Source organism: Macaca fascicularis, chromosome 15 (genome assembly GCF_037993035.2).
Source record: "Macaca fascicularis isolate 582-1 chromosome 15, T2T-MFA8v1.1".
NCBI lineage: Eukaryota > Metazoa > Chordata > Mammalia > Primates > Cercopithecidae > Macaca > Macaca fascicularis.
In genome coordinates, this window is record NC_088389.1 from 60578464 (window position 1) to 60605732 (window position 27269).

At 47.5% G+C, this 27269-nt stretch overlaps 1 protein-coding gene across 4 annotated transcripts in view; it reads right to left on the bottom strand.

Moving 5' to 3' along the window:
• Positions 1 to 27269, bottom strand: part of TMOD1 (tropomodulin 1) — a 92281-nt gene that overhangs the window by 53842 nt on the left and 11170 nt on the right. For all 4 annotated transcript variants that reach the window (XM_045373498.3, XM_045373499.3, XM_074017029.1 and 1 more), the window contains exon 2: positions 15452 to 15618. In XM_045373498.3, the coding sequence (XP_045229433.1) occupies positions 15452 to 15571 (120 nt within the window). In that variant the 5' untranslated portion in view covers positions 15572 to 15618. The remainder of the gene's footprint in view (positions 1 to 15451; positions 15619 to 27269) is intronic.

Sequence of the window (27269 nt, forward strand, 5' to 3'; positions counted from 1 at the left end):
TCACGATGCTTATACGACTCTGTGAATATGCTAAAAGAACAAATGGTGCTTTTTTTTTTTTCTTTTTCTTTTTTTTTTTTTTTTTGAGACGGAGTCTTGCTCTGTCACCCAGGCTGGAGTGCAGTGGCGTGATCTCGGCTAACTGCAAGCTCTGCCCCACTGGGTTCACGCCACTCTCCTGCCTCAGCCTCCTGAGTAGCTGGGACTACAGGCACCTGCCACCACGCCTGGCTAATTTTTTGTATTTTTAGTAGAGACGGGGTTTCACCCTGTTAGCCAGGGTGGTCTCAATCTCCTGACCTCATGATCCACCTGCCTCAGCCTCCCAAAGTGCTGGGATTACAGGCGTGAGCCACCACACCTGGACTGAATGGCGCATGTTAAGTGGATGATTGTATACTATGTGAATTGTATCTCAAAAAAGCTATCATTTTTTAAATGGCATATGTCATCTATGGGAGAATGATAAAAGTGGCTAATGCAGTAACTGCACCAAATGGTCATGAAATGCTGAGGACAGAAAACTCTTCATGTGCCAGTGGTTCATGGTGATGCTGAGACTGACCAGGCTAGAGCTGGCCAAATTTCAAATGGTGCCTGTTTTACAGTGTAATTTACCTTATGATGTAAATTAGTTGTGGATAAGTTAAATGAACCTGAAGATATTGCCATAGAGCTCTCACAATTATTAGAACCTAATACTGACTCTCAGACCTGGGCTACCCAATAGGTGGGGAAAAGAGTTCCCACAACCATTCTGTTGTTGGCTCTGACCAGGAGAGTATTTGGTGATCACGTATGCATAGAAAAGCACCTCTCATTCCCTTATTTCTTATTCATTCAATAAACATCTGCTAAATGAATGCTATGTGTCTAGGCAGTGTGTTAAGAGGTAGGGCTATGACCCCACAAAGAGAAATTTAAAAATTTGGAGTAACCAGGGAGATGAGAGGTGAATGGAGAAAGTAGTGTAAGATCAGAGAAAAGTTTTTCTTTGTTGATCTTTTTTTGTTGTTTTGTTTTGTTTGTTTGTTTTGCTTTGTTTTGTTTTTGAGATGGAGTCTGGCTCTGCTGCCCAGGCTGGAGTGCAGTGGCGCTATCTCAGCTCACTGCAACCTCCACCTCCCAGGTTCAAGTGATTCTTCTGCCTCAGCCTCCTGAGTAGCTGGTATTATAGGTGCACGCCACCATGCCTCGCTATTTTTTTTCTTTGTATTTTTAGTAGAGATGGGTTTCACCATGTTGGCCAGTCTGGTCTTGAACTCCTGACCTTGTGATCCACCCACCTTGGCTTTCCAAAGTGCTGGGGTTACAGGCATGAGCCACCGCGCCTGGCCTAGAGAAAAAGCTTAATTACACATACACTAAATACATGGTAATCAAGATCCTAAAGGGAGGGGAAGGTCTACTTTACTGAAGCAAGGAAGAATCTATAACAAGCCTATAAATTACATTTAAAGGTACACTTTCATGGTGCCTGTGGGAAATTGAACTCATTTAACCTATAAGGAATTTAAATCTCAATCTTAAAATGTGCACAGGATAAATTTGCTGGGCAAGTGGTTTTTTTTTTTTTTTTTTTTTTTTTTTTTTTGTCGTTAGTTCAAAGGGAAGCATCAGTCTGACTCCACCAAAACAGCCATCAATTTATTAGGGGCACTGAAAGTCACATGCACTTGTCACACAAACATCCTTACCCCAAAGACAGGTTGTGAGCTTTGTATATAGGAGTCTGAGGAAATCTCTATGTCCTATTTAACAATTGGAAATTTGCTCATCTGAGGAGGGCAGTGATTAACACCTGGATGATCTTTTATCATTACTCGACAGGAAATTTAGTGCGGGTTTTAAGAGGAGGAAATTCTAGATTATCTCTGATCTTAAGCTAAAATTATATAATAGCTGTGAGTTACCTGGGAGTGGTGGGGACTGGGGCACACTGGAGCATTCATGCCTCCACACTACCCAGCTCCAGCGAACTGTTGACATGTAGGAATGTGGATGTTGTTATTTGATCTGCTCATTTTTTGTATGAAATCTCTTGATTTTAAAATATTGACATATAGTCCAAATATTTTAAAAACAATATTCAGGCCAAATAAAACATATCTGCTAGGCAGACTCGGCCCATAAACTGCCATTATGCCACATCTGATCTAAGGTTCCTAGCAAACTAAAATTCCATGTAAGAAAGCCAAAATATTCATTCATTTGTTTCACGAATATTTACTGTGTATCCTGCCCATATCAGGTGTTGGGCTAGAGAAAGCAAGAGGTATACACATAGGTTTTAAATTTAGAATTTTTAAAATTTTGAAAATACAAGGTTTAATTTGTTCTTGAAAATGACTATAGAGGTGGAAATTCGGCAACCTTTCCTGTATTCAGTTCCCAACTCTTGATTTTTAAAATGGCGACTTCCCCTTAAATGTTGTAGAATTAAAACTCGGATGTGCAGCTTGGCAGGCTAACATTGCAGTCTAATTTTCACACCCACACTCTGGAGTCCAGTTGTTCAAAGGACAATGGAAACTTGGACAGATCCTTAACTGTGCCATTAGGAGCTCTAACACCCTGCAAACAGGTGCCAGTAAAGCTAAATATCAAGTATCCGCACAGTTATCATTGCTATAGATAGGGCTTCGTGAGAAGTCATCCTGGCTAGAACCTTGTGGGCTTGTTCAGATGTGCACACAGAGGCAACACACATGCACACACACGTACACATACACGCACACAGATGTACACACACACAATCACACATGTGCACACACATGTGCACACATGCATGAACACACACAATGCATTAAAAGGATCATAGATTCCTGGCAGCTCAGAAATATAAAGCCCTAAGAGATCCTCTAGACCAATGATTTTTTTCATTTTCCAGTGGGGAAACTGAGGCATAGAAAACTGAAGTCACTGGCCCAAAGTCACATAGCTTGTTAGCCTCACAGCTGGGAAGGCTGAGCTTACATAAAAATGACACCGTATATAATTAGCATGTATATATATTAGCATGGTCAAGGATCTATATAACTATCTTCAGACTGGTGGCTCACCATGCATAAAACCTTTCAAAACCCTTAACCTGGTTCTTCACAGTGACAAAAAACAAGGAATTTTTATCACTTTTCCTAAATACATCAGCTATATCTAAGGACGAGGGAATACAAAACGTGACCCCTGGGTCTGGGCTCTGGGGTCCCAGGTTCCTATTCTGTGACTGAATTACACACAGCTTCTTGGAAGAGGACAGGACAGGTGGTACAACCTCTTTATCAGGGATTGGAAGAGGCCAAGGGCCGAGGAAGGGAGGAGCCTCGCCCGAGGTCATACACTGGACCGAGAGCCCGGGACTCTTGACTTGCATCCCACAGAAAACTTTCCATCCCACCTGACTGCCGTCCTCTGGGAACAGATCCTGGAAACCAGATGTGGCCGCACGTGAGAGCCAGGTCTCCTCCCCAAGTGTCAGAAAGCCAGCTCTCCACTCCCCTGCTTATCAAATGAGTCTCAGTGTACACATGGAGAAACCGAGGCCCAGGGGCACTGGGTAACTGTCCCAGGGTAGCAGTGAAACCAAAGTGGCCTCACTTTTCAAACTTCCAGCTGACTCCTCTTCCCTCCTCCCATTTCAAACAATTTAACCTAAGTGTGCCCTAGACGCCCACCCGCCTCCACATCAGGCCAGGCCACACCAGGGCAAACCTTTCACAGGCCAGCAGCTCCCCTAGTTGCCTTTTACAAGGGATTTGACTGGAAAACAAAAGTTTTTAACTGGCTTGAGGATTTATTTTCCAGTTATCTGCCAGGTCTGTTTCTCCTTACGTAAAACTTAGGCACTTATGGTCCCGTCCTGATATACAGAACTCTGCCTCTGCATTACTGGCCAGCAGCTTCCAGATCCCACTGGAAATGATTCAGTGGAGCACTCTTCTCACATACTTTAGCCTGAGAGCGTGACAGGGACAGTGGGGTGAGCCCACTCTTGCCCCAGTCACAGCGTCTTGACGTTACAAAGGGACCAGTAGGATCCAAACCTCTAAGAGCCCCACCCCCTCCAGACACAGCCTCTGCCCCAACACACACACTCTGGGACTCTTCCTCTCCCTCTTTGCTTTCTCTCCACAAAGAGCTAGGCCTTTGGCTCAGCTGCCCTGACCTTGATGCAGGGCTGGTGAAACTCAATAACTGCCATTTCCCCAGTCAACTTTATAGGGCATTAATGCCGACGTCCAAAGGCACTCCTGTAGCCCAAACCCAGTAATTGCTTGTGGTGGTACCTATTTATCATAGCAGCATGGTCTCTCTCTGGTATTCACAGTACAAGCTGGGGACAAACCTTCCCTCCCTGGCTTTCCCCTAATCCTCCTTTCCTGCCTCATGTGCAGGGAAAATGTTCCATGTTCCTGTTGCGCTGGGGACTGGGTGTCCTGAAACAATGACGGTGTGATCCCAGCCCAGAGAGGCTCGCAGCCACAGGGGAGATACACATCTCAGTGGTGTGGTCACCTTACTCAGCCCCAGGCTTCCTGGAGGAGGTGGTCCTGAACTGAGTCTGAGGGGCCAGGGAGGAGCCAGCCAAGTGAGGAGAGGGAGTGGAGGGGCATCGCAGGGAGAGAGAAAGCACGGTGCAGCAGAAGCCCAGAAGATGAGGGTGGCATGGCCTGCTAGGGGAGGCATTAGGATCTGAGGCTGCAGTGTTCCGAAATGTCTCCTCCCATGGGCATCACCCTTGTTCCAGCCCCTGTGACTCTTGCCGGGACCACCAGAGCAGGCTCCTGGCTGGTTCCCTGCTTCAGGTCTGTCCACCTCTGCTCCTTAGACGCCACCGACATGTACACCTGATCACATCGCTCCCCAGCATATTCATAAATGCCCAACCACTTCCCTGACCTACGGAACCTCGACCAATTCATCAGCCAGGCATGAAGAGCTTTTCATGATTTGACTCCAACCTACTCCCACCTCTCCAGCCTCCTGAGCCTCTTCCCTTCATCAAGTAGCCCATGTTCTAGCCACTCCAGGCTGCTCCACATTCCACAGCCACACCCTGCACTCTCCCACTGACGTGCCTTTGCTCAGGCTGTGCCTTCCACCTGGAATTCCGTCACTCCAGCTCCCCTGCATTAATCTTTCAAAGCCCTTCCCTGGGGCACCCTGTTCAGCCTTTGCAGGGTTCTCCATACTGATCTGGTGAATCTTGCTCCAAACTCCCCTAGGCATGTTGCCAGTTCTTGTATAATGCTCATCTTACTCTGTGAAGCATATCTATGCTGTATGTCTCTCCCCAAGGATACCGGGTGCCCCTCACGGGCCAGCTGGGATATATCTTAGTCTTGTCTGAATCCCCAGCACCAAGCCCTGAATGCTAAGAGAATGTGGTCTGAGTTGTCCACAGTCACACAACACTGATGCTCCAGTTGGGAACAGGGTGGTAAGACTTGGACTCCCTTCAGGCCCACGTCGCTTCTGCTATCCCAAGCCATTGGCTTTTCCACCCAGCTGCTGTCCCCAAGTGGGTTTTGGGGAGAGGGACATATTATGAAAGGTGTCAGAGTTGGGGAGTGTCTAGGATGAGACCAAAGTTCACTGTTGTGGGTTTTGGGAAGTGCCAAGCTTGAAAGTGAGATCTTTATAATGCTTTCTTTAAGGACCTAGATTTGGTTAAATTCCTGCCAACTCCTCTCAATCCACCTCAGGGCTTTCAGCAGAGCAGAACATCAGGCCATCACACTAGTGAACTCACAGTGATAGACTCCAAATCATTCCTGATTCCAGCTTCCCTTTCTTTAGCAATAAAAGAAAGCCTCCACCTTTTAGTTGAGCTCTTGGCTGCTCAGATTAAAGGCTACACTTCGCAGGCTCCCTTGCAGCTAGGTTGAGTCATATAATTAAGTTCCAGGCAATTATATGAGAAGTGTCCAGTGGCAATTTCTGGTAACTTTCCTTAAAAGGGACTTGAATGATGGCTTTTCTCCTTTCTTTTATCCCTCCCCGCTCTCTACCCCTTTTTCTCTATTTGGATGCCTGGAATGTGGCTATTATGGCTATAGGGCTAAACCTTAAAATGGCAGAAAGATGAGCTGGACAGAGTCTAGGACTCTGAGAAGTCTGGGCAGCTGAGCTGCATCCCAGCCCTAGATTGCCTACCTGTGGACTTTTACTTGAGGGATGGATAAAACACTGCACAAATCACATTTCTCTGAGTCTCTGTTACTTGTAGCGAAGCTGCACCCTACCTGATAACCTGGGTTCTCAGCCAAGGGCTGTGAGGCCACAGATGGGGCACTGGTGCTCTCTAGTTTTGGATTCCCTATCTGTAAAATGAGGGTTAAGAGCCCTTTTATCTTGAAACCTCAGAATAAAGGTTTAACTCCATACAGAAGCAGCTTCTTGCTAGTCAGTTTTACCATCACTGGGTATGATCATTCACTTTCATTCAACTGAACAGACACTGCATTATGCCCTCTGCCAGGGCAGTCACATCTGGTTGTGCAGATTGCGCACTGCACTAAGCCAAGGACATGATTCACTCTCTAGTCTATGTGAACAGTGTCTCCTGGAGTACAGCGTGCAACTTGCACAACTATACCTGGCTGCACTGTATCTGTGGCCATACAGTATGGTTCCAGTCTCAAAAAACTTAGATTCTAGTGGACAAATCATATACTCAGGCTCACATTTATTAAGGACCACCATGTGCTAGGCACTGGGCTAGGTGCTTTTCATCTAATCATACATGTATATGTTTGTGTATGTGTCTATTTTTTATGCTAAAACAAACATCTGCCATAGGAGGTAGAACCAGAGCTGCAAACTGAGAGGCCTACAGGCAAATTAAATGCTAACACTCGGTTGGGTTTGTTTGGCCTGTGCATTTAAATGAGCTATCAGCATTTTAAAATAAGGAGCTTACACATTTTTTTAAAAATCCAGATTTCCAACATCTCTGGAAACATTAGGTGATGTGGTAATACCAGGTCTGCACTCTCATACTGGCAACAATTAGTGGAGCTGAAAATGGTGGGTCCTTTAGACAAACTCCCATTTGCCTCAGTCCCCACCACTCCCTGTTGCCTCTGACACAGAGGCCAAGGTCAGTTACTACATAGCACTGGTTTTGCAGTTGCTTTTATTTCTGAAAATGTAGATGGTAAGTGAAAATTTTCTTACATATACATATCTTTAAAAAGTGAGAAAGTAATAGATAAGCCAAGATGACCACATGGCTCAAGAAAACTGATGCATCTTCCTTCCTTCATGTAGGTCACTTACATGACATTGTGGGTACTCGGTTTGCTGCCTCCCAGTAGAAAGCGCTCAGTAGAGTGGCAGCGATGGTGAATAGAAAGGGAGACAGAAAGGCAGGGTTTAAACTTTATCTGTAGTGATTTCTTTTTTTTTTTTTTAAGAATGATCAGAACCAAATAAGGCAAAATGTTAACGTTTGCTAAATTCAGATGATGAGAACATAGGTATATACTGTACTCTCCTATGCGTTTACAATGTTTCCTATTCAACATGTCAAAATCAAAAAGGAAACAGCTCAGTGTCCTCAGGGCGGAGCAGGTGCTGTGCTAGGGGTGTGAAGGTGAAAGAGTCTAAAAGTCTTCCGAGGGAGGGGAGGAAAGGTCAAGCCTTGAAAAATGGGAGGAAGTGAGGGGCTTCAGGTCAAGGAGGTTCCCCAGCCAGAGGAGGGGTTGGGAGGGGTGGTCATGGGTCCAGAGGGCAGAGGATGGGATGGGGACACACAGACGCCTGGCCTGACTTGCCCTCACCCCGCCAGGCCCGTCCTCGTCTCCGTGCACGGCCGGCAGTGTTTCTAAGGATGTGTGCCTATTTTTAGAGGAGAGATTTATTTCTTTCCATTTCAACTGTTTACTTCTGTCCTGGGCTTGCGATTCTGCCGGTTTGTGTTACAAAGGAGAATCACGGCCCTGTGGACCAAATTTGTCTGCTTCCTGGATGGCCAAGAGTGTCTTTGCCTTAAAGGATATGAATTAGGACACGAGTAGGATGATTTTGTGATCGTCTGATGGGAAGCCATGTGGAGTGACAAGAAGTACCAGGTGGGCGCCTTGGCTCTGCCGCTGACTTGCTGTGTGACCTTGAACGAGTCCTTTCCCGTCTTTCCACTTCAGGGTTTTGTTGATGCTTGGATGTTTCATCAGTGAAATGGTAATAATGACACCTCACAGGATGGTATGAGGATTTGATGAAATACAGAAAATACCAAGTGTGTCCAGGACAGACTCCAAAATCAGGCTTTCTCTACCGGGTACCACATACGTAGATGCCTGGTGGGGTACCGTTAGATGATTTCTAAGTGTCCTTGGAGCTCTGGGATTCTCCAGTTCTGTTTTCCATTATTTCATCCTGCAATTCATGGCCCTTTGTTCTCAGAACTCTTTTTTTTTTTTGAGATGGAGTCTTGCTCTGTCACCCAGGCTGGAGTGCAGTGGTGTGATCTTGGCTCACTGCAACCTCCGCCTCCCAGGTTTCAAACAATTCTCCTGTCTCAGCCTCTCAAGTAGCTGGCATTACAGGTGCACACCACCACGCCTAGCTAATTTTTGTATTTTAAGTAGAGACAGGGTTTCTCCATGTTGGCCAGGCTGATTTCGAACTCCTGACCTCAAGTAATCTGCCTGCCTTGGCCCCAAAAAGTGCTGAGATTATAGGTGCGAGCCACTGAACCCGGCCTGTTCTCAGAACTCTTGACACATTATGGACTAAGGAAGGCAGCATCTGTCTGAATTGTATCAATAGCTGTGTGATTCTGGGCACCTATTTCTTTATCTACAGAATGACATTAACCTCATCCTTTGAGGATCAATCTTGTAAGATCCTTGTAAATATTTTATGAAATGATGCCCATAAAATGCTTAGCATAGCACCTGGCATATAAGAACACCTTAGCAGAGGCTGGGTGCAGTGGTTCACATCTGTAATCCCAGCACTGTGGGAGGCCGAGGCAGGTGGATCACCTGAGGTCAGGAGTTCGAGACCAGCCTGGCCAATATGGTGAAACCCCATCTCTACTAAAAATACAAAAATTAGCCAGGCCTGGTGATGCACACCTGTAATCCCAGCTACTCGGGAGGCTGAGGCAGGAGAATCACTTGAACCTGGGAGGCGGAAGCTGCAATGAGCAGAGGTCACGCCATTGCACTCCAGCCTGGGCAACAAGAGTGAAACTCTGTCTCAAAAAAACAAAAACAAACAAACAAAAATACCAACAAAAAACACCTTGGTAGAAAATGATGGTTATTATTATTCAGGCTTTGCAGAGGGTCTGTTGTTTTCCATTATTGTCTGTATGGTTATATGGTGTTGAGATTCCTGACAGCTGACTTTAAAATCAACTCTTAGGACCCAGTTTCTTTACAAGGTTGAATTATCTCTACCATCTTCTCTCCTGCGAATATTTTGAGCCTTTTACTGAGACAGTTTAAAAAATGTTCTGCCTTTTCCCCAAAGCCTCATTAACAATCAATATTTACGGTTAAATTCCTTGTGTTGGTGGATTCTTCTTTTCTTTAAAGATTAGTATTTATTGTGAAAATAACATAACAACTTCAAAAGAAGTCAAGTTGGAAATAACAATTTGCTCATAATTCCCCAGTCTGCTCTCTGAGTTTCCCTCTGGGCTAGTCTCAGAGGTGCTCCCAGGGGATGGCAGTTAACAGCACAGGTTACCGGGCCAAGACTATCCAGGTTGGAATCCCAGCACCACTCAGATTGCATCCTGGGCAGGTTACTTTCTATCTCTAAGCCTTGGCTTCTCTATCTTTAAAATGGGGCTAATGACTGAACCCTCCCAGAGGACTAAATGAGATAATCCACATAGGGCTTTGCTCATGGCACACGCAGGAAGTATTGAGTGTCTATTGCTCATAAGAAAACTGTACACTGCTCCCTGCAGAAGTCACGATGACTTGTCATTCTTAAAACCTCTCTCTGTGTTGCCCCCACTGCCAGGTACAAAGGCAATCTGAACTGAGGAACTGGCTCTGCTTCAGAGCAGCATCCACTTAACTCCAGAGAGACGAGAAAGGGCAGATCCTCTGGGGAATCAGTCAACAGCGGATACTTTTAGCACATGAAGCATTCCTTTCCCGAGGGAGTCCAAGTGCAACAATCTCATGATAAGCTCGAGTTTTTCCAGAGTGAGAGATAGAAAGTTTCGGGGACTTTTTTTTTTTTTTTTTTTTTTTTTAATGTGCACAAGTTTGGAATCCTCTGCTGCAAACAGAGCTGCTTTCCAAGTCCTCGTACTCCATTCTGTCACATGACACTGGGGCTTAACAATTGCATAACCAGAAACATCACCCCTTGAAGTGTTTGTTGAATTCAGGTACTGAGACAGCGGAGAATGGTTCAAATAAATCATATGTGGTTAGAGCTGGAGGGGGCTTCCAAGGCCATCTAGGCCGACTGCATCCGTTTTACAGACAGGAGAATTGAGATCCAAAGAAGGAAAATCACGTCCGGAGCAGAGCCAGGACTGGAATCTGGACTTCTGCACCTCAGGCTCTTTCCCAGAAAAAAGAGGAATGATTTTCATACAGCAGCCCCCAACCACAAAACTAGAGCACATCTGCAGCCAAACTCTCTCCCTGAACACTCCCATGAGGACTTGCAGTGGCATGGCTAAGTTGTGGACTCCAGACCCGCACATAGTGGCTCTGCCATAGCCTAGCTGTGGGACTTTGCACAAGTGACTTCACCTCTCAGTTTCCTCATCTGTAAAATGGGGATGATAACAGGGCCTGCCTCCTAGGATCATGATGATGGTCAAATGAGTTAATATTTTCAAAGTCCTTAGAACAGCACCTGCAAATAGTTGAGTGCCATCTAAGCACTCATTAAACAAAAATAAAAACAGGAGGAATATGGACTATAACAGAGAGGGCAGTGGCCTTGGTGCCCAGGGACCAGGGTTCTGATCTGGTTCTGCTTGGATGTATGACCTAGAGCAAGTTCTTTCCCCTCTCTGGGCTCTGCTCCTGCTCTGAAGCAGTGGGAGGGGCGGACACCTGCTGGCCGGCTAGGAGTCTCTCATTGTCTGCATATCTTTGGCCTCTCCCTGTGCTGTGATTTCAGAGCATGGGCCAAGGGAGGGTGAAACTAGAACTGGAATGTTTGTGCTCTCCAAAAGAAGGGAGGCCCTCTAGGCCTTTTCGAAGCTCACATACTGTCTTGCAAATCAGGTAACAGAGCTGATCTTAATGAAGGGGCCGATTGTGTGACTGGGACAGAAACCCACTGGCCTCCATTATCTCCTATCCTCTCTCTGGTTTCTCTTCTCTTTTCTTTGAACTGAAAGAGAAAGGGGTCTTTGAAAATGCCAACTGGGAAACCACAGTGGGGTGAGAATCGCAGGTCTCAGATGGCCCATGCCTGCTCCCACACCCCTGTGCTCAGTTACCTTTCTCCTGCCAGAGCGGGAGGTGCACACACTCTGGAGCCTGTTTGAAATCCGAGTCTCCGTGCCTGCCCGCGTCCTGTGACCCTCAGCAAGCTGAGCCCCAGGTGCCCTGTCCCTCCAGCAGCACAAGTGGAGTGTCCCTTCCCTGCTCATCACCTGGGCGGGAGAGCTGGCTGTGTGAGAGCTGCAGGAGCCCTGGGTATTTGCTGCTGAGGCTGGAGGCTCTGATATGTGGGGTGGCGGACCTGAGGGAGCTCTTTGCCAGTGAGGGGGTGAAACGGAATGCAGTTCCTGGTGGATGCACTCTGGGTTCTGAGAGACCTCCTCCATCTGTCCCCCTCCACTCCCAGGTCTGATGCTTGGCTCTGACCCTTGTCATCACCTGCCTTATTTGCAGCCACAGCCTGACCTGACCTCATCCCCATGCAGCAGCTCAGGGCAACTCAAACAGCCCAACAGGCCCACGGGGCCCTCAGGTGCACTTCTCCCTGGGAGTGGCAAAGATTCCCCCGCGGGAGCGCCTCCTACCTCTCACCCATCTCCCTGACACCCCTCCGGCCATGTGTCCTCAGTGTCACCTCCCAAACCAATGAACTCTTTGAGTCTCTGACCCTCAAGGGCTCCCTGAACCTACTGAGCAAAGTCTAAACCCTTCAGTAGGCCTTGCCGCCCCCTCTTCCCCCACATTATCTATCCCAACCCCCCTTTCTAGTCTCATCTGACCCTCCACAGAAACCACACTAAGATTCCCATCCCCAATTACCTTCCCTACACAACACTCTCCTTGTGGCCTTTCTCAAGGCCCTCACTCTGCATGGAATTAGAAAAATCCAGGGCCCAGTTCCAGTGTTACCTGCTCTGTGATGCCTCGCACCAGTAAGAGTTCATCTCCTAGCAGAGCTTCCTGTCTGCTCCGTGTCAAGCGCAGTGTATTATGCCTGTGTCCCCACCAGCCTGTGCTCCTGAAAGGCAGAGTCCCAGCCAGGCTCCCCTGTTGGTGCCCAGCACAGTGCTTGGTGCTCGGCAGGTAACCAAGTGACATTTATTGAGTTAACTGGAATTGGCTACATGCCTCTTTTGTTCTCCCTTTATAAAGTTGTTTGTTCTTGGAATTCTGTGTGACAGTGATCTAGGATAGAATTAGAACAGAATAATTTTACAGCTTGATTTTTTCTTGCCTACATGGCTTGTTTTTACTGAAACACAGGCTAATGGGGAGAGATGATGCGGGGGAAGAAAGAAACGCAAGGCTCTTTCCACCAGTGCTGACTTCTGATCAACTTGAGCAGCCTCATCAGGAAACCATGTTCTCGTGGCAGGCAGGGGAAGGTCGTGAATATCAGGAAGAGGAGGACACACTGCTGGAGGGATGTGTAATTCTATGGGGCCTGGGACCCAGGAGCCCTAGGCAAGGATTCTGAGTTATCTGGAATGAAGCCACTTAATCACACCTGGGTATAAGACCAGATTATAAGTCAGGTTAGCTTAACCCTGAAAATGACCAGCCAACTCTGTTATTCCATGGCTGGGGACATTGGGGTCTAGGAAGGATGGCAGCTTGGTCCACGGTCACATGGAGTGGAAGAGACAGGGCTGGGATTGGAAGCAAAACACCTAACTTCTAGTCCTGCATTTTTCCATCTGAACTGTGCTCCCTGGATGTTAGCAGTGGCCATCTGTGTGTGAGTGAGATTGAAGTGTTGTTTTCTTTATGGATCACTATGAAACCAGAGTTGAGCAATGGCTGGTTTAAAAAAAGGATGTGATACATTCCATTTTTAATTAAAAATATGCAACATGGAACGTTTACTCAGTTCAGTAACTTTCATTATCTACCTTCTCTGCGCTGGTCATTGACCTGGGTGCCCGGGGTATAGCTGTAGGATGAAGACCCCTGCCTAGGAGGCCACCTATGTCCATGCTTACTGTTCTAGTGTGACTTGCTAAACCACATACACAACCAAACAGACTTTTGACTCTTCACACTGTGTACCCTGAGTGCAGGGATGAATTCTGAGCATTAAATACACTTCTAAATGTGCCAATTAAGAAATGCAATGATAAAACACCAAACATTAAATGAGAAGGATTCTTCTGGTCCTTTGTTTCTCAGCTCATTCATTCCATGACACATGTTCTCCACCATCCTGAAGCTGCTGGCTTGATACAATGGGGTAATGGCCTTTTGAAGACACAGTTACAGTGCCAGCTAGGTGGCCACACCTTACAGGCTGGGGCAACATTCTCCAGAAGGCGGTGTATGCTCTGAATCAGTGGCAGTTGCTGATGCCATTTCTCCCATAGCTAGGATACATGGGTCAGGGAATCAAGGTTGGAGATAGGAGTGGTGCCACTCACCATTACTCCTAGTGATCCACTAGCAAAACTCTCACTTATTGTTCCCATGACCCTGTGGTCTGCTGGCCTAGAAGTCTTAGTTTCAAAGGAGGAAAGTTCCACTAGGAGACACCACAATTCCATTAAACTGGAAGTTAAAACTGCCACCAGCCCGCTTTGGGCTCCTCATGACTCTGAATCAACGAGCAAAGAAGGGAGTTACTGGGGGTGACGGATGCTGACTACCAAGGGGAAATTGGATAGCTATTGCACAAGGGAGGTGAGAAAGTGTATATCTGGATACAGGAGAGCCCTTAGGGCATTTTTAAGTATTACCATGCCCTGTGATTAGGGTCCATGGAAAACTACAACAAACTAATCCAGGCAGGACTACTAATGGCCCAGGCCTTTCAGAAATGAAAGCTTAGGTCACCCCATGGGGTAAAGAACCACAACCAGCTGAGGTGCTTGCTAAAGGCAAAGAATGGGTAATGAAGCAGGGTAGTTATAAATACCAGCTACAACTACCTGAGTAGTTACAGAAATGAAGACTGTAATTGTCATGAGTACTTCCTCCTTGTTTTGTGAACACTTGTGTGTGGGAGTGTGTGAGTGTGTGTAGCAAATATCTTTGCTTTTTCCCTTTCTTATTCCCTTATCATGTAACACAAGATTGTTTGATACTGACTTTACTGTTATTGATTGTATTGGCTTTGTATAATAGGATTTAAGTATCATTAATTTTATATTATAGTATTTAAGTTACAGGACAGCAAGGAGAAGAATAAACATCACTCATGGACTTTACCTCCTCTTTTGGGGAAGGTGATAGTGTGTTTTCCATTGTACCCAGGATAGTTGTATCATGTTAGGCAGAATTATGACATCATTACTGTCTTTATTTGGAAATTAGGTATGGTTTAAAGAGATGTATATGTGTGCCAAGTTGACAAGGGGTAGACTGTGATGGTTAATTTTGGATGTTGACTTGACCATGGGATGCTCAGATATTTGGTCAAACATGATTCTGGGTGTGTCTGTGAGGGTGTTTCTGGATGAGATTAATATTTGAATCAGTAGACTGAGTAACACAGATTGTTCCCCCGATATGGCGGCGGGGGGGGCATCCAATCAGTGGAAGACCTGAATAGGGAAAAAAAGCTGACCCTCCTCCAAGTAGGCGGGGATTTCCTCCTGCCTGACTGCCTTGAGCTGGAACACTGGCTTTTTTCTGCCTTTGGATTCAAACTAAAACATCTTTTCCCAGACCCAACTCTTCCTGGGTCTTCGGCCTGCTGGTTATTTGTATTTGTATTGGAACTATACCATCGGCTCTCCTGGGTCTCCACCTTAGCAACTGCAGATCTTGCCGGTCTCTACAGCCTTGTGAGCTAACGCCTTATAATAAATCTCTCTCTCTCTCCCCTTCTCTCTCTGTCTCTACACACACACACACACACACACACACACACACACACACACACACACACCCTATTGGTTCTCTTTCTCTGGAGAACTCTAACACAACACATTAAAAGAAAAATCTGCAAAGGCAAAGTTATTCTAACGTCATTGCCATGGAAGGAAAAAGGAAGTGGTGGCTTTAGGAAGCATCCACCTGTCCCTCCCCAGGTCCCCTCACTGGTGACAGTGTGCTCCCCTTTAGCACCTACTCACATCAGGGTCCAGCTCATCCAGCTCATTTTCCAGAGTCCTGAGCTCTTCCTCTGTGAGGGCTCCAAGGATTTCATCTTCATCCAGGTCACGGTATTTCTCTAGTTCTCGTCTGTACGACATTGTGGAAGAACTTGTCTGTGTCTCCTGAGTTTCTGGCTGATTAATACCTACCAGAAAGACAATAATCTTAGAAAGACCCATCTCAAATTTGCTCTCTCAGAGCAAATGGAGGCTCATCATTCACACGGTGGCCTGGGTACATTTTATGAATCACCAGGACAATCATGACTATGGTGGAATACTACACTAAGTTTGGCTAATTCTCTAATAAAACTGTGCAAGATAAAGTCCTGAGAGCATGTAAGTTAATGAATTGTAATTGGTTACAATTGGCATGGACATTAATTACAAGTAATTAATAATGGCTTTTGAGTGCCTGAAAACAATGTTATTCTTCAAGGAGTTCAAATACTTTTCTGTATAACTCTTCACCCTTCACCCTACACCCCAGAGGGAATCATGAATGCTGGAAACTCTGCCAAAACTGAGTTTAAAAGGGGCAGGGGAGTATCGATGGTTAATTGAGCACCTACTGCATGCAGGCCCGTCACCTACACCATCTCATTCAACCCTTACGAAAGGTAGTTTATAGAAATAGCTAACTTTTACTACTTTATGTCAAGCTGTGTGTTAAGTACTTCACAAGGACTTTCTCATTTAACCTATGAGGTAGGTATTTACTATTATCCCCATTTCATAGACCAGGACTTAGTGAGGTTAAGTGACTTACCCAAATGACACTACTAGGAAGCAGCAGCTCCACATTTAAACTCAGGTCTGCTGGCTGCAGACCTTCTCTGCGGGGTCACCCAGTGGCATGGCCAGGGGGCTGCCTAGTCCAGGGCCCCCATTTCTCCCCAGAGGGAGCCAGTTCAGAGGGAAGAATTGGTTTGCCATTAGGACCCAGGGAACCAGGGTTCACCTCTGCTGCTTCCCAGACTGCTCTCTCTTGCTGGAGAAGCCTACCGTTCATTTCCTGTTTCACAGATGACACCTAACGCCTGTGTTTGGACCCTGTCTCTGCTACATCCCATAACCATGACGTTTTCAGACCTGTTAACTCATCTGAGCCTCTCCACACATCCTGGAGGTTCGTCTTTTTTTTTTTTTTTTTTTTTCCTTTTTTATACCTTGAAGATCTTGCTGGATACTAATAGGTCTTTTCATTAAAATATTTTTATTAGTGAAAAAACTGAGGGATGGCCTAGGGCTTGACTCAGGACCCCTGACATCAGTCCGAAGATGCTCTCTACTCCACCACACCACCTCCCCTGAGCTAGAAGGGACAGCAGGACCTCGAGCCCTATTGTCCTCCAGCTTAGCTAAATGTAGTACCGTGCATAGAATCAGTGTGATGAGTTATATTGTGTCTCCTAAAAACTCATATATAAGGCTGGGTGCGGTGGCTCATGCCTATAATCTTAGCAATTTGGGAGGCTGAGGTAAGAGGATTGCTTAAGCCCAGAAGTTTGAGACCAGCCTGGGCAACAAAGTGAGACCCCGTCTCTACAAAAAATACAAAAATTAGCTGGGCATGGTCATGAGGCACCTATAGTCCCAGATACTCAGAAGGCTGAGGTGGGAGGATCGCTTGAGCCCAGGAGGTCAAGGCTGCAGTGAGCCACGTTCCCACCACTGCACTCCAGCCTGGGTGACAGAGTGAGATCCAGTCTCAAAAAAGTAAATAAATAAATAAAATAAAAATAAAAGTTCATATGTTGAATTTCTAACCCTCAGTATCTCAGTAACCTAGTATCACATTGCAAGTTAGAATGTGACCTTACCTGGAAATAGGGTCATTGCAGATGTAAGTAGTTAAGTTTAGACACGGTCTTACTGGATAGAGTGGGCCCCTAATCCAATATTTTACCTGGGATCCTTATAAACAGGGGAAATTTGGACACAGACACAGCGACTAAGAGAACACCATGTGACAATGAAGGCAGAGATTGGGGTGATGCTACTACAAGCCAAGGGATGCCAAAGATTGCCAGCAAGCCACCAGAAGCCAGCCCCAGAAGGAACCCACCCTGCCAACACCTTGATCTCAGGCTTCTAGCCTCCAACACTGTGTGACAGTACATTTCTGTTATTTAAACCACCCAGTGCTGGAATTTTGTCACAGCAGCCCAGGCAAACTTATGTAATAGATATGACATTTTCCACAGCAATGTACGTATGTAGACCTCCAAGCAAGCCAACCAGCCAACCCACCCAACCAGCCAACCCACCCATGGCTTATCTGTGAAATCATGATGGAATTTTCTAGAGTAGAGAAAAATGAAAACTGGGAAAGGACAATCAACCAATCGATCCACAAGCTGGGATTAGTTGTTAATTAAAAATAATTAAAGTCATCTAAAATAATGAAAACCAAAGGTCACTAAGCTAACAGAAAAAGCCTCTGTTTCAGAAAGCAGAGAGCACATTTTATCAGTGTAAGCCTGTGCATGTGTGGGCCTATTTGCAGGAGAAGTCCAAGTATACGACAGCTGGCTTGATAAGAAGGACTTGCTTCCCAAATACAGAAACCCCAGTGCCATCCTTTTCTCTAAGAATGGCTCAGCTTGGCCTAACGTCCTCCTTTGACCAGGCCCCAAGAATGCAATGCTCAGACCATAAATGGCCCCCCGCCACTTGATCCATTTCTCTTACTTCCAAAGAAAGCACAACCAGCTGACAGTGCTCTGGTATCGATGAAAAAACCTTCCTGAAGGCCATCAAAAAGCAGCCTAATTTGGCTTTTCCTAAGTGAAGCCAGGACAGGTAGAGGATCCATGATCTCTGTGCTGGGGCCAAGAGGGACTCTAATGAAGGGCTTGGAGTCTTCCAGAACCAACTCACAGAGATGTCCAGAACTGCCTTAAAACTAGCATCTCTTAGAGGGGCTGCAAACACAAGCTTTTGGTGCTCAAGCGGGTTTTGGGTTATATGAAGTTCCCTAGGACTCTGGACTGCAAGACTTCTCAAAGATGTTGGTATGTGGGTATACAATGGAGTCTCCAAGAGGAATAGGTTGCAAGCAGAATTCCCCCAGTCTTTTTTTTTTTTTCCATCATAAAAGCATGTGTCTGAGAAACTGCACCCAGAAATGGAATCTCACAAAACCAAGTTTGGAAAACACACTTTTTGCCTCACCTCTGGGTCACATCAGAACCACACAAGAAGGGACACAGGGACAGGACCAACTGGGACACGCTTCTGGGGAGCATCAAACAGGTTGGGAACCCTGTGAGCTTCTCATACTTGTTACCTCTTCCAGCTGCCTCATTTTCTAGATACTTCATAGTAAAAGCCTTAGAAAAAGAGTCACGGACAGACCCTGGAGAATGGACCAGCCAGGCTGAGGGAGCAGGGGAGAAAGAAATCCTTTATCAAAGGCAGCTTGAGGAAAAGGGGCTGGGAAAAGAGCCAGAAAGGAAAGGAGGTGACAACTATGAGGCCTGCTGAAGGAGGGATATGTGGTGGGGCATTCAGTCTCCCCTAGAGATGCCACCCTGAGGGGTACAAATCATGAAATTTCCTAAAGAAGTCTCCTCTTACTGCATCCGGGACAGTTAATGCGCCACTTACACACCCCAAGGTGCTGTTGATTTCTAAAATCCTTTTTCACAGGATTTAAAAAGCCCTTTCTAATGTCAAGAGTCCTGTGAATATTATGGAGCAATGAGGCACAACATGAAATAAACTGAGAAGAACCAAAAACTCTAAGGTAAACTATGAAGGTGTCAGTTTCAAGCCACACTCATCGACTTGGCTCACAAGGACGGTTGCTACGAAGCAGGATTCTCCTCCTGTGGTTGAGGAAGTGGGAGAACTGGAGGTAGGGAAGAGACAGGGTGGGAGGGAGGCGAAAACAGTGTGTTCAGAGAGCCCACCGCAAGCTCGGTCTTAAAATACGGCTTGGAAGAGATTGTATTTTATAGCTGCTAATAAAAGGCCTCCGTTTCCTGAGAGAAGAGGTGTCAGGGATGGAGCACAGGCCTGAGCTTCATGGGACTTGTGGTTGGAGTGCTAATTGTGACAGTGATTCCCTGGGTGACCCTTGCTAAGCTCCTTCCCTCCTCTGGGCCTCTATTTGCTCCTCTGAAAAATGAAAGCATTGACTCCCCGGCTGGTTTTTAAACTATGCCAACAGGAGATCCCAGGCTCTGAGAAAGTGCCTCCAGGCCCCCGCAAAGGGTTAGGGATAAGTGAGGGGGACTCACTCCCGGTTTTACCTGATGTATTTATTTGGGTTCCATATAAAATTTCACTTGAAGAAAGGATTCTGTGGCTCAAATAAAAAGTAGAAAATCCATGGACTGGTTTTCTTGGTCTGCGTAGTGAGAGGCTAACCGTACTCACACCTGTAGGGTGTCGTGAGGATCATGGGGCAGCAAGCAGGTGAGGCTGTAGCCTGGGGTTGACTGGTGCAGTCAATCGGCTTCACAGATCTTAGCCATTATTACGAGGCTGTCGCTGCTGGAGTCTCTAGCTTCTCTCCCCGAGCCACACTGTCGTCAGGCTCTGAGGTCCCTCAGGAGAGGATCCATGTTCTATGTGTCTTTGTGTTCACAGTGCCTCGCCCTGTGCCTGGCCCAGCCGTGTCACCCAGGAGCGGGAAATGGGCACCCCTGGGTCCTGGTCTAGGGTTCCTGGAACCCTGGGCAAGTCCCTTCTCTTCTCAGATGCTTGGTTTTCCCGTCTTTACCACGGAAAGATTGGATCAGATCTGGAGGGACTGAAAGTCTGAGAGGGGAGGGATGGGCAGGAAGGGGGTGATGAAGCCGCTGGGGCTCCCAGCATGGCCCACCTGCAGCAGCACCCCTGTGACCCTGAGCAAGAGTTGGTGAGAGCAATAAAAGGACAGGTAAATATATTGAAAACACAATCACAGACTCAAGTCTTCCAAATCTGGTGTTATTTTACACTTACAGCATATCCGGCCACCCCACTTCTCTGTGGCAGAAGCCTTAAGCCTCCGCTAAATATGAAAAAATAGAATTTACAAGTTGTGCCAGGAAGTAGCACTCGGCAGGTTGGACAGTAAAAATGAGGGAGTCAAAGGCTGAGGCCATCCATCAGGAAAGCCTCAGAAATGAAAGCTCCGAGAAGGGGCAGCTCCTGGAGTACACAAGGCTCTTTTAAATCTTTCACGGGCAGCCGGTCCAGTCACTTCTCCTAATGGCTTCTCCAGCATTGCCCGCCCATGTGGGAACACTCCGGAGGAGGCACTTACGCGGCATCATCTTGATTTATGGACTTCACTTCCTTGAGCTCAGGAAGAGCTGAGTCACAAGTTCAAATAAATATTTTCCAGTTATACTGACTTGTTATTTCAGCCACAGTGAACATCTTGAGGATGGGAAGGCAAGGTTGACTTAGAAAGTCCATCCTTTATGCCCCAAATATTTGTGGATTTGTCCCTCTCTTTTGGAAGACACTTGGGCCAAAGGGATTTTATGTCAGTTTCCCTCGTCACTAAATCCTGTATCCCAAGACAATGCCATCTACCTCCCTCTCCGGAATCTCTCTTCCCTCGGCTTCAGGGATGCAAAAGCACCTGCAACGTCCCCTGTCCCTCCTGAGAGAGCTGTCTCCCTGTTACTCCCCTGCCCCCTTTAAGGGGCACCTCTCAGGGCAGCCATGCCTCATATCACGGGTCACTCCTCCACTGTCAGATGACTGGACAGAGGGGTGCCTGGCTCAAGGGTGGCCAGTTGACTGGAAGGCCAGTGACAGTGTTCCTAGGTGGCCCAAGACAAAGAGAAAACCAAAACCCAAAGAGAGGAGTTGGGCAAATAAGCTCGTTCATTTCTTAGCATTTGTATTTGTTTCCTGGGGATGCCCCCAACAAAGCCCCACAAACCAAGTGACAGAAACAACAGAGGTGTGTTGGCTCTCGGTTCTGGAGGCGGAAGTCAGAAATCAAGAGTCAGCAGGGCTGGCTCGCTCTGAAGGTGAATCTGTTCCCAGCTGCTCTGCCGGCCTCAGGTGTTCCTCGGTCAGCAGAGGCTCCTTTCCCTGTTTTTTCCTTCGCAATGTCTACCCTCAGTACATGTCTGGGTCCAAATTTCCCCTTTTTCTGAGGACAGCAGTCATATTGGATTAGGGCTTCCCTAAGGACCTTATCACATTCACAGGTACAGCTTTTTTGGGGACACAATCCAACCCGTAATAGCATGGAACTGGGACAGGAGGAGAAGATGGGGCAGGTGTTGGGGCAGCTGTGGTGAAGGGAAGCTTGGGGAACCACAGCAGACGTGTGGAAGCTGAGGCGATAAGGGATGAGACTGGGCAGGGGAACAGAGTCCTGAGGGAGACTTTGTACTGCCCGTGAGAGACAGAGCACATGAGATCCACCAGCATCCAGGCCCTCCTCCCCCAGGCCTGGATGGTATGGTTCAGCCTGTTTCCCATGAGCCCCCGGTCCTCCCACGAGCCTGTCCAGGCGCACCCATCTGGCCATGCCTGCTCGCTGTCCTAAGGGACCTGAATGAGCTCCCACTCCTTGCAGCGAAACTCTCCTGGTTTCCCTGCTTCCTTTCTGACTCCCTGCTTCCTTTCTGACTCCCCCCAGGTCTCCTTGATGATGCGTTATTCTTGGCCCACCTGTTTCTCTGGGCTCTGCCCTCTTCTCACGTTCTCCCTGGCTGGTTCTCATCTTCTCCCATGTGGGGCCTGCTACGTGTGATAAGCCGAGGACACTCAGATGGTGTCTGTCCAGCCCAGGCTCCTTCCTGAGCCCCGCTCCCCACTGGATACCTCTCCCTGGAGTCCTCAGGCCCCACATGCCCAACCCTGCGTGTGTGTCCGGCTTCCGCACCACCACCCTACCCTGGCCTTGTTTGCAACTCCTCTTCTGCCTGTCAGTCACCCAGGCCAGTCACCTTGGGGTCAGCATAGACTCCCACGCCCGCTCCCCAGCTCAGGGCCGGCCTGCGCCTGACAAGGCTCTTTCTCTTTTTTAAACTTTTTTTTTTTTTGCTCCGTCAGCCAGGCTGGAGTGTAGTGATATAATCATAGCTCATTGCAGCCTCCAACTCCCAGGCTCAAGCAATCCTCCCTCCTCAGCCTCTCGAGCAGCTGGGACCACAGGTGTGCATCACCATGCCCAGCTAATTAAAAAAAAAAAAAAAAATTGTGGAGATGAGGTTTTGCTATGTTGCCCAGGCTGGCCTTGAACTCCTGGCCTCAAGCAATCCTCCCTGATCAGCCTCCCAAAGTGCTGGGATTATACATGTGAGCCACCAGCCTCTCCTCCCCACCCCCACAGGCCCACTATCTTTTTGTTGTTATAGTTGCTTTTCAAATTGTGGTAAAATACACATAACATAAAATTTACCATTTTAACCATTTTTAGTCGCACAGTTCTGCGGCATTAAGTACATTCCTGTTGTTGGGCAACCGTCACTACTATCCATCTCCTGAACTTTTTCATTTTCTCAAACTGAAACTCTGTCCCCATTAAACACTAACTCCGCTTTCTCTCCTCCCCCAGCCCCTGGCAACCACATTCTCCTTTCTGTCTGTGTGAATTGGACTACTCCGGGGTCCACCTATGACGGGACGCACGCTGTGTTGTCTCTTTGTGACTGGAATCCTGTCTCTTTAACATCCTTGGATCTGCCCCTCCTCTCCCTTCTCACGGCACTGCCTCTTATGATCTCAGTGAGTGCAGCGGTCTCCAAACCAGTCCCCTGCCTCAGTTCTCCCTCCTTCCTGTCCTTACTCAACTCAGCCTCCAAATGATCTTGGTGAAAATCAGTCCTCCTGCTACTCCCAAGCTGAAAACTCCAACTGCTTCCCAAGCTCCAACTCCCAAGCTCTAGCTGCTTCCCATGGATGGATAGAGAGCATGTCTTTAAGGCGCACCCCTCCACGCAGACTCCCAGCACCCCTGGTTGGGATACTGCCCCCCTCTCCTCCCACACCTCTGTGGGAAGCTTTAAGGAAATAACACTGCCCCTGCCTAGTGGAGGAGACTAGGACTTCCCACATCTCTCTGTGTCCCTAGACTGAGCCAGGCAACGGCCAAGATCACATCTGACATCTGCACATCTCAGCACCCAGCCCCTGCTTGGCTCAGAGTGAAGGCGAAGTAACTGCAGATCGAATTGAATTGTCACCCTGGGCAAGGGTGGAAAACTGAATCCTATCTCAGGCCAGTGACGGGCAGGGGAAGAAAGTCAACCAGCACTCTATTGGTTGGGGCAGGGGTAGGGTAAGGTGTGGAAGGAGTAGACAAATGGTAATGGAAGTTTGAGGGGGCTTAGCTTCCTTAGTTTTTAAGGCTGAGATCAGGGTCATAAAAGGTGGTGCAATAATTATGCCAATAACTACTCCTCCGGTGTGCAGAGACCTTTGCAGCTCATAAAAATGTAACTACTTTTATGCTTGCAGTTTCATGCCCCTGGGGGCGTGTTCTCACCTGTGATGGGTTCCAGATAGAAGAGAGCGAGGAGAAACAGGGAGAGGGAGAGAGCTGAACTGAGAGGGCTGAGCTCTCTCAGTCACCAATGTCCTGATTCCAAACCATCCCGCTTCCCCTAAGGATCCCCTGTGTAAAATAGCCTCAGCTTCTCACCTTGCCTTGCTGAAAGATCCACCCAGGCAGAACTGGCTACATAATTTGCTGGGTCCAGTGCAAAATAAAACAGTGGGACCCTTTGCTCAAAAGGCAAGAAAAAAGTGCCATTAAATGTACCAAAATAGGCTGAGCATGGTGGCTCATGCCTGTAATCCCAGCATTTTGGAAGGCTGAGGTGGACAGATTGCTTGAGCTCAGGAGTTCGAGAACAGCCTGGGCAACATGGCAAAACCCTGTGTCTACAAAAGATAGAAAAATTATCTGGGCATGGTGGTGCGTGCCTGTAGTCCCAGCTACTTGGGAGGCTGAGGTGGGAGGATTGCTTGAGCCTGGGAGGCAGGTGTTGCAGTGAGCCAAGATCATGCCATTGCACTCCAGCATGGATAATAGAGTGAGACCCTGTCTCAAAACAAACAAACAAAAGGATAAAAATATAAAGCTCTTCCTTTCTCCCACGGTCTCTCTCTTGATCTGGCATGGTGATTTCTTTATTTTTCATTTTTGTTTAGTTTACAAACTTTTGCTAGAGACAGAGTCTCGCTATGTTGACCAGGCTGGTTTCAAACTCCTGGGCTCAGGCAATCCTCTTGCCTCAGTCTCCCAAAGTGCTGGATTACAGGTGTGAACCATGGTGCCCAGACTGTCATGGTGTTTTTTATTTACCATTTAATACCGTGATCCACATAGGTGTCCATGTACTGCACGAGAAGCCCACTGGCTGCCAATTTCTCTCTCTTGTCACACCCAGGACTGACACATCTGCCCTGGTGGAGGGCCAGGAAGTCATGCCAGGCATTTCCCCTTCCCACAGGCCACTGGCCCAACACAATCTTCTTGTCTGCCCCGATCCAGGCAGCGAGTGTCCTGGTCCTAACCGCTGCTGCAATCCTTTTGTGCCCTTCTAATTCAGATTACCTAATGTCCTGGCACAGAGGCTGCAATACCATGGGCAATTCCCAAGGGTATTACAATGCCTGTGCCAGGACATTAGGTACCTGGATGAGCAGTGGATGAAAGGCTTGCCCTGCAGAGTTTCCAGCTGAATACACCAGGGGGCCTCACTGGTAGCCCAGCAGGAGTGGGAAGGGGGAGGCTGAATGGAACCAGAGGGTGCCAGGGGCAAGGGAGCTCTAGTCCAAGAACCCATCTCCAGGAAGCAGTGAGGCAGCAAGAGGTGGGACCTCATGCAAGCTGAGGTTCTGAGCCCTGGCACATACTCCATTGGAATTTCACTTAAAAATATAAATTCAGCCGGGCGCGGTGGCTCAAGCCTGTAATCCCAGCACTTTGGGAGGCCGAGGCGGGCGGATCACAAGGTCAGGAGATCGAGACCGCAGTGAAACCCCATCTCTACTAAAAATACAAAAAATTAGCCGGGCGCGGTGGCGGGCGCCTGTAGTCCCAGCTACTCAGGAGGCTGAGGCAGGAGAATGGCGGGAACCCGGGAGGCGGAGCTTGCAGTGAGCCGAGATCGCGCCACTGCACTCCAGCCTGGGCAACAGCGTGAGACTCCGTCTCAAAAAAAAAAAAAAAAAAAAAAAAAAAATATATATATATATATATAAATTCAAATATAAAATTATTAAGAATTTCGGCCGGGTGCGGTGGCTCACGCCTGTAATCCCAACACTTTAGGAGGCCAAGGCAGACAGATCACTTGAGGTCAAGAGTTTGAGACTAGCCTGACCAAATAGTGAAACCATGTCTCTACTAAAAATACAAAAAAAACCCAAACAAACAACAACAACAACAACAAAAAGCCATTAGCCAGGTGTGGTGGCAGGCACCTGTTATCCAAGCTACTCGGGAGGCTGAGGCAGGAGAATCACTTGAACCTGGGAGACAGAGGTTGCTGTGAGTCGAGATCGCGCCGCTGTGCTCCGGCTTGGACAACAGAGTGAGACTCTGTCTCCAAAAAAAAAAAAAAAAAAAATTCAAGACAGTGACTGCAGAACATTCCACTAAGCACAGGGTCCCTCTGAAAGCAGGGCTCTGTGCACCTGCACAGGTGTATAACCTGTTTCCAGCCTTAGCCCCAGGGCACACACTCTGAAGGCCCCAGGGCCAGACTCAGCCTTGGCTCACATATGATGGTCCTTTTCCTCCCTAGTGTCTTCCAATCCATTGAAATTTCTAGTCCCGGGGTCTAGAGGACACTAGGGCCCCTATGCAATGGCAGAAGGAGCATTGCCATAGAAGTCAGGGGGCCTGGTTACAAGTCCTGACTTTAGTTGAAGACCTGCCATATGACCTTGAGCAAATTGCTGTGCTTCTCTGGATTTCAGTTTCTACAACCTAATTCACTGGGTGAGGATTTACTGGACACCCACTATGGGGAGGGCATGCTGGGTCTTTTTGGGAGAGACAGAAATTAATAAGAGGTCCTAGCTCTCAGGCGCTTATAATTAACATGGGGAGATAAGACTCACACAGAGATTCCTGGGATAATGTCACACCCATCATCTCTTCATCCACCACCCTTGGAGCAGAATGGATGCCCTGGGCCCTTAGTTCCCTTTACAGGTGAGACCTCACCTTGGGTCAGCCTGGTTAAAGATGAGAGCTTGAACTAGGGGTCATGCAAACCTGGGCTGAAATCCTTGCCCCTGGCTCTAGCTGACCGGGCAGCCTCAGGCATACCACTTTGTGCCTCTGAGATTCGGGGTTTCTTCTGCAAAGTGAGAGCAGGACACGGACTGAATGTTCTCCCAAGGGGCACTGTAAAGGGGACATGAGAGAAAGGATGATACAGCTTGATAACCAGTTTCCTTCACCTTCCTTCAGACCCAGCCTGCAGCCTGCAAGCACGGGTTGAATGGATGTGGCTGAGCAGCCATGAGAAAGATGTGGGGCTCTCCGGTGACTGTAGACCCAGCATAAATCAACAGTTCGAGGTGTTCATCCCCAAAGCCATGGTGAGACTTCAGCTGTTGCAATAAAAGTGTAGTGCCAAAGTAAGGGCAATGACAGTCTTGCTTGGCTTTGCGCTGGAGCTCTCAACTCTGGGCCACACTGTTTTGTGGGGGGCGGGTGGTAATAATTTTTTCAAACAAGACACTGGCTATATACAGTCAAGTGTGCAAGGCTTAAGTAGACAACCCATGTGACTTTCCCACATTTCTGTACCTATGGAGACACTCAAATGAAGATACTAAACCTTTCCAGCCCCCAAGAAAACTTTCTTAA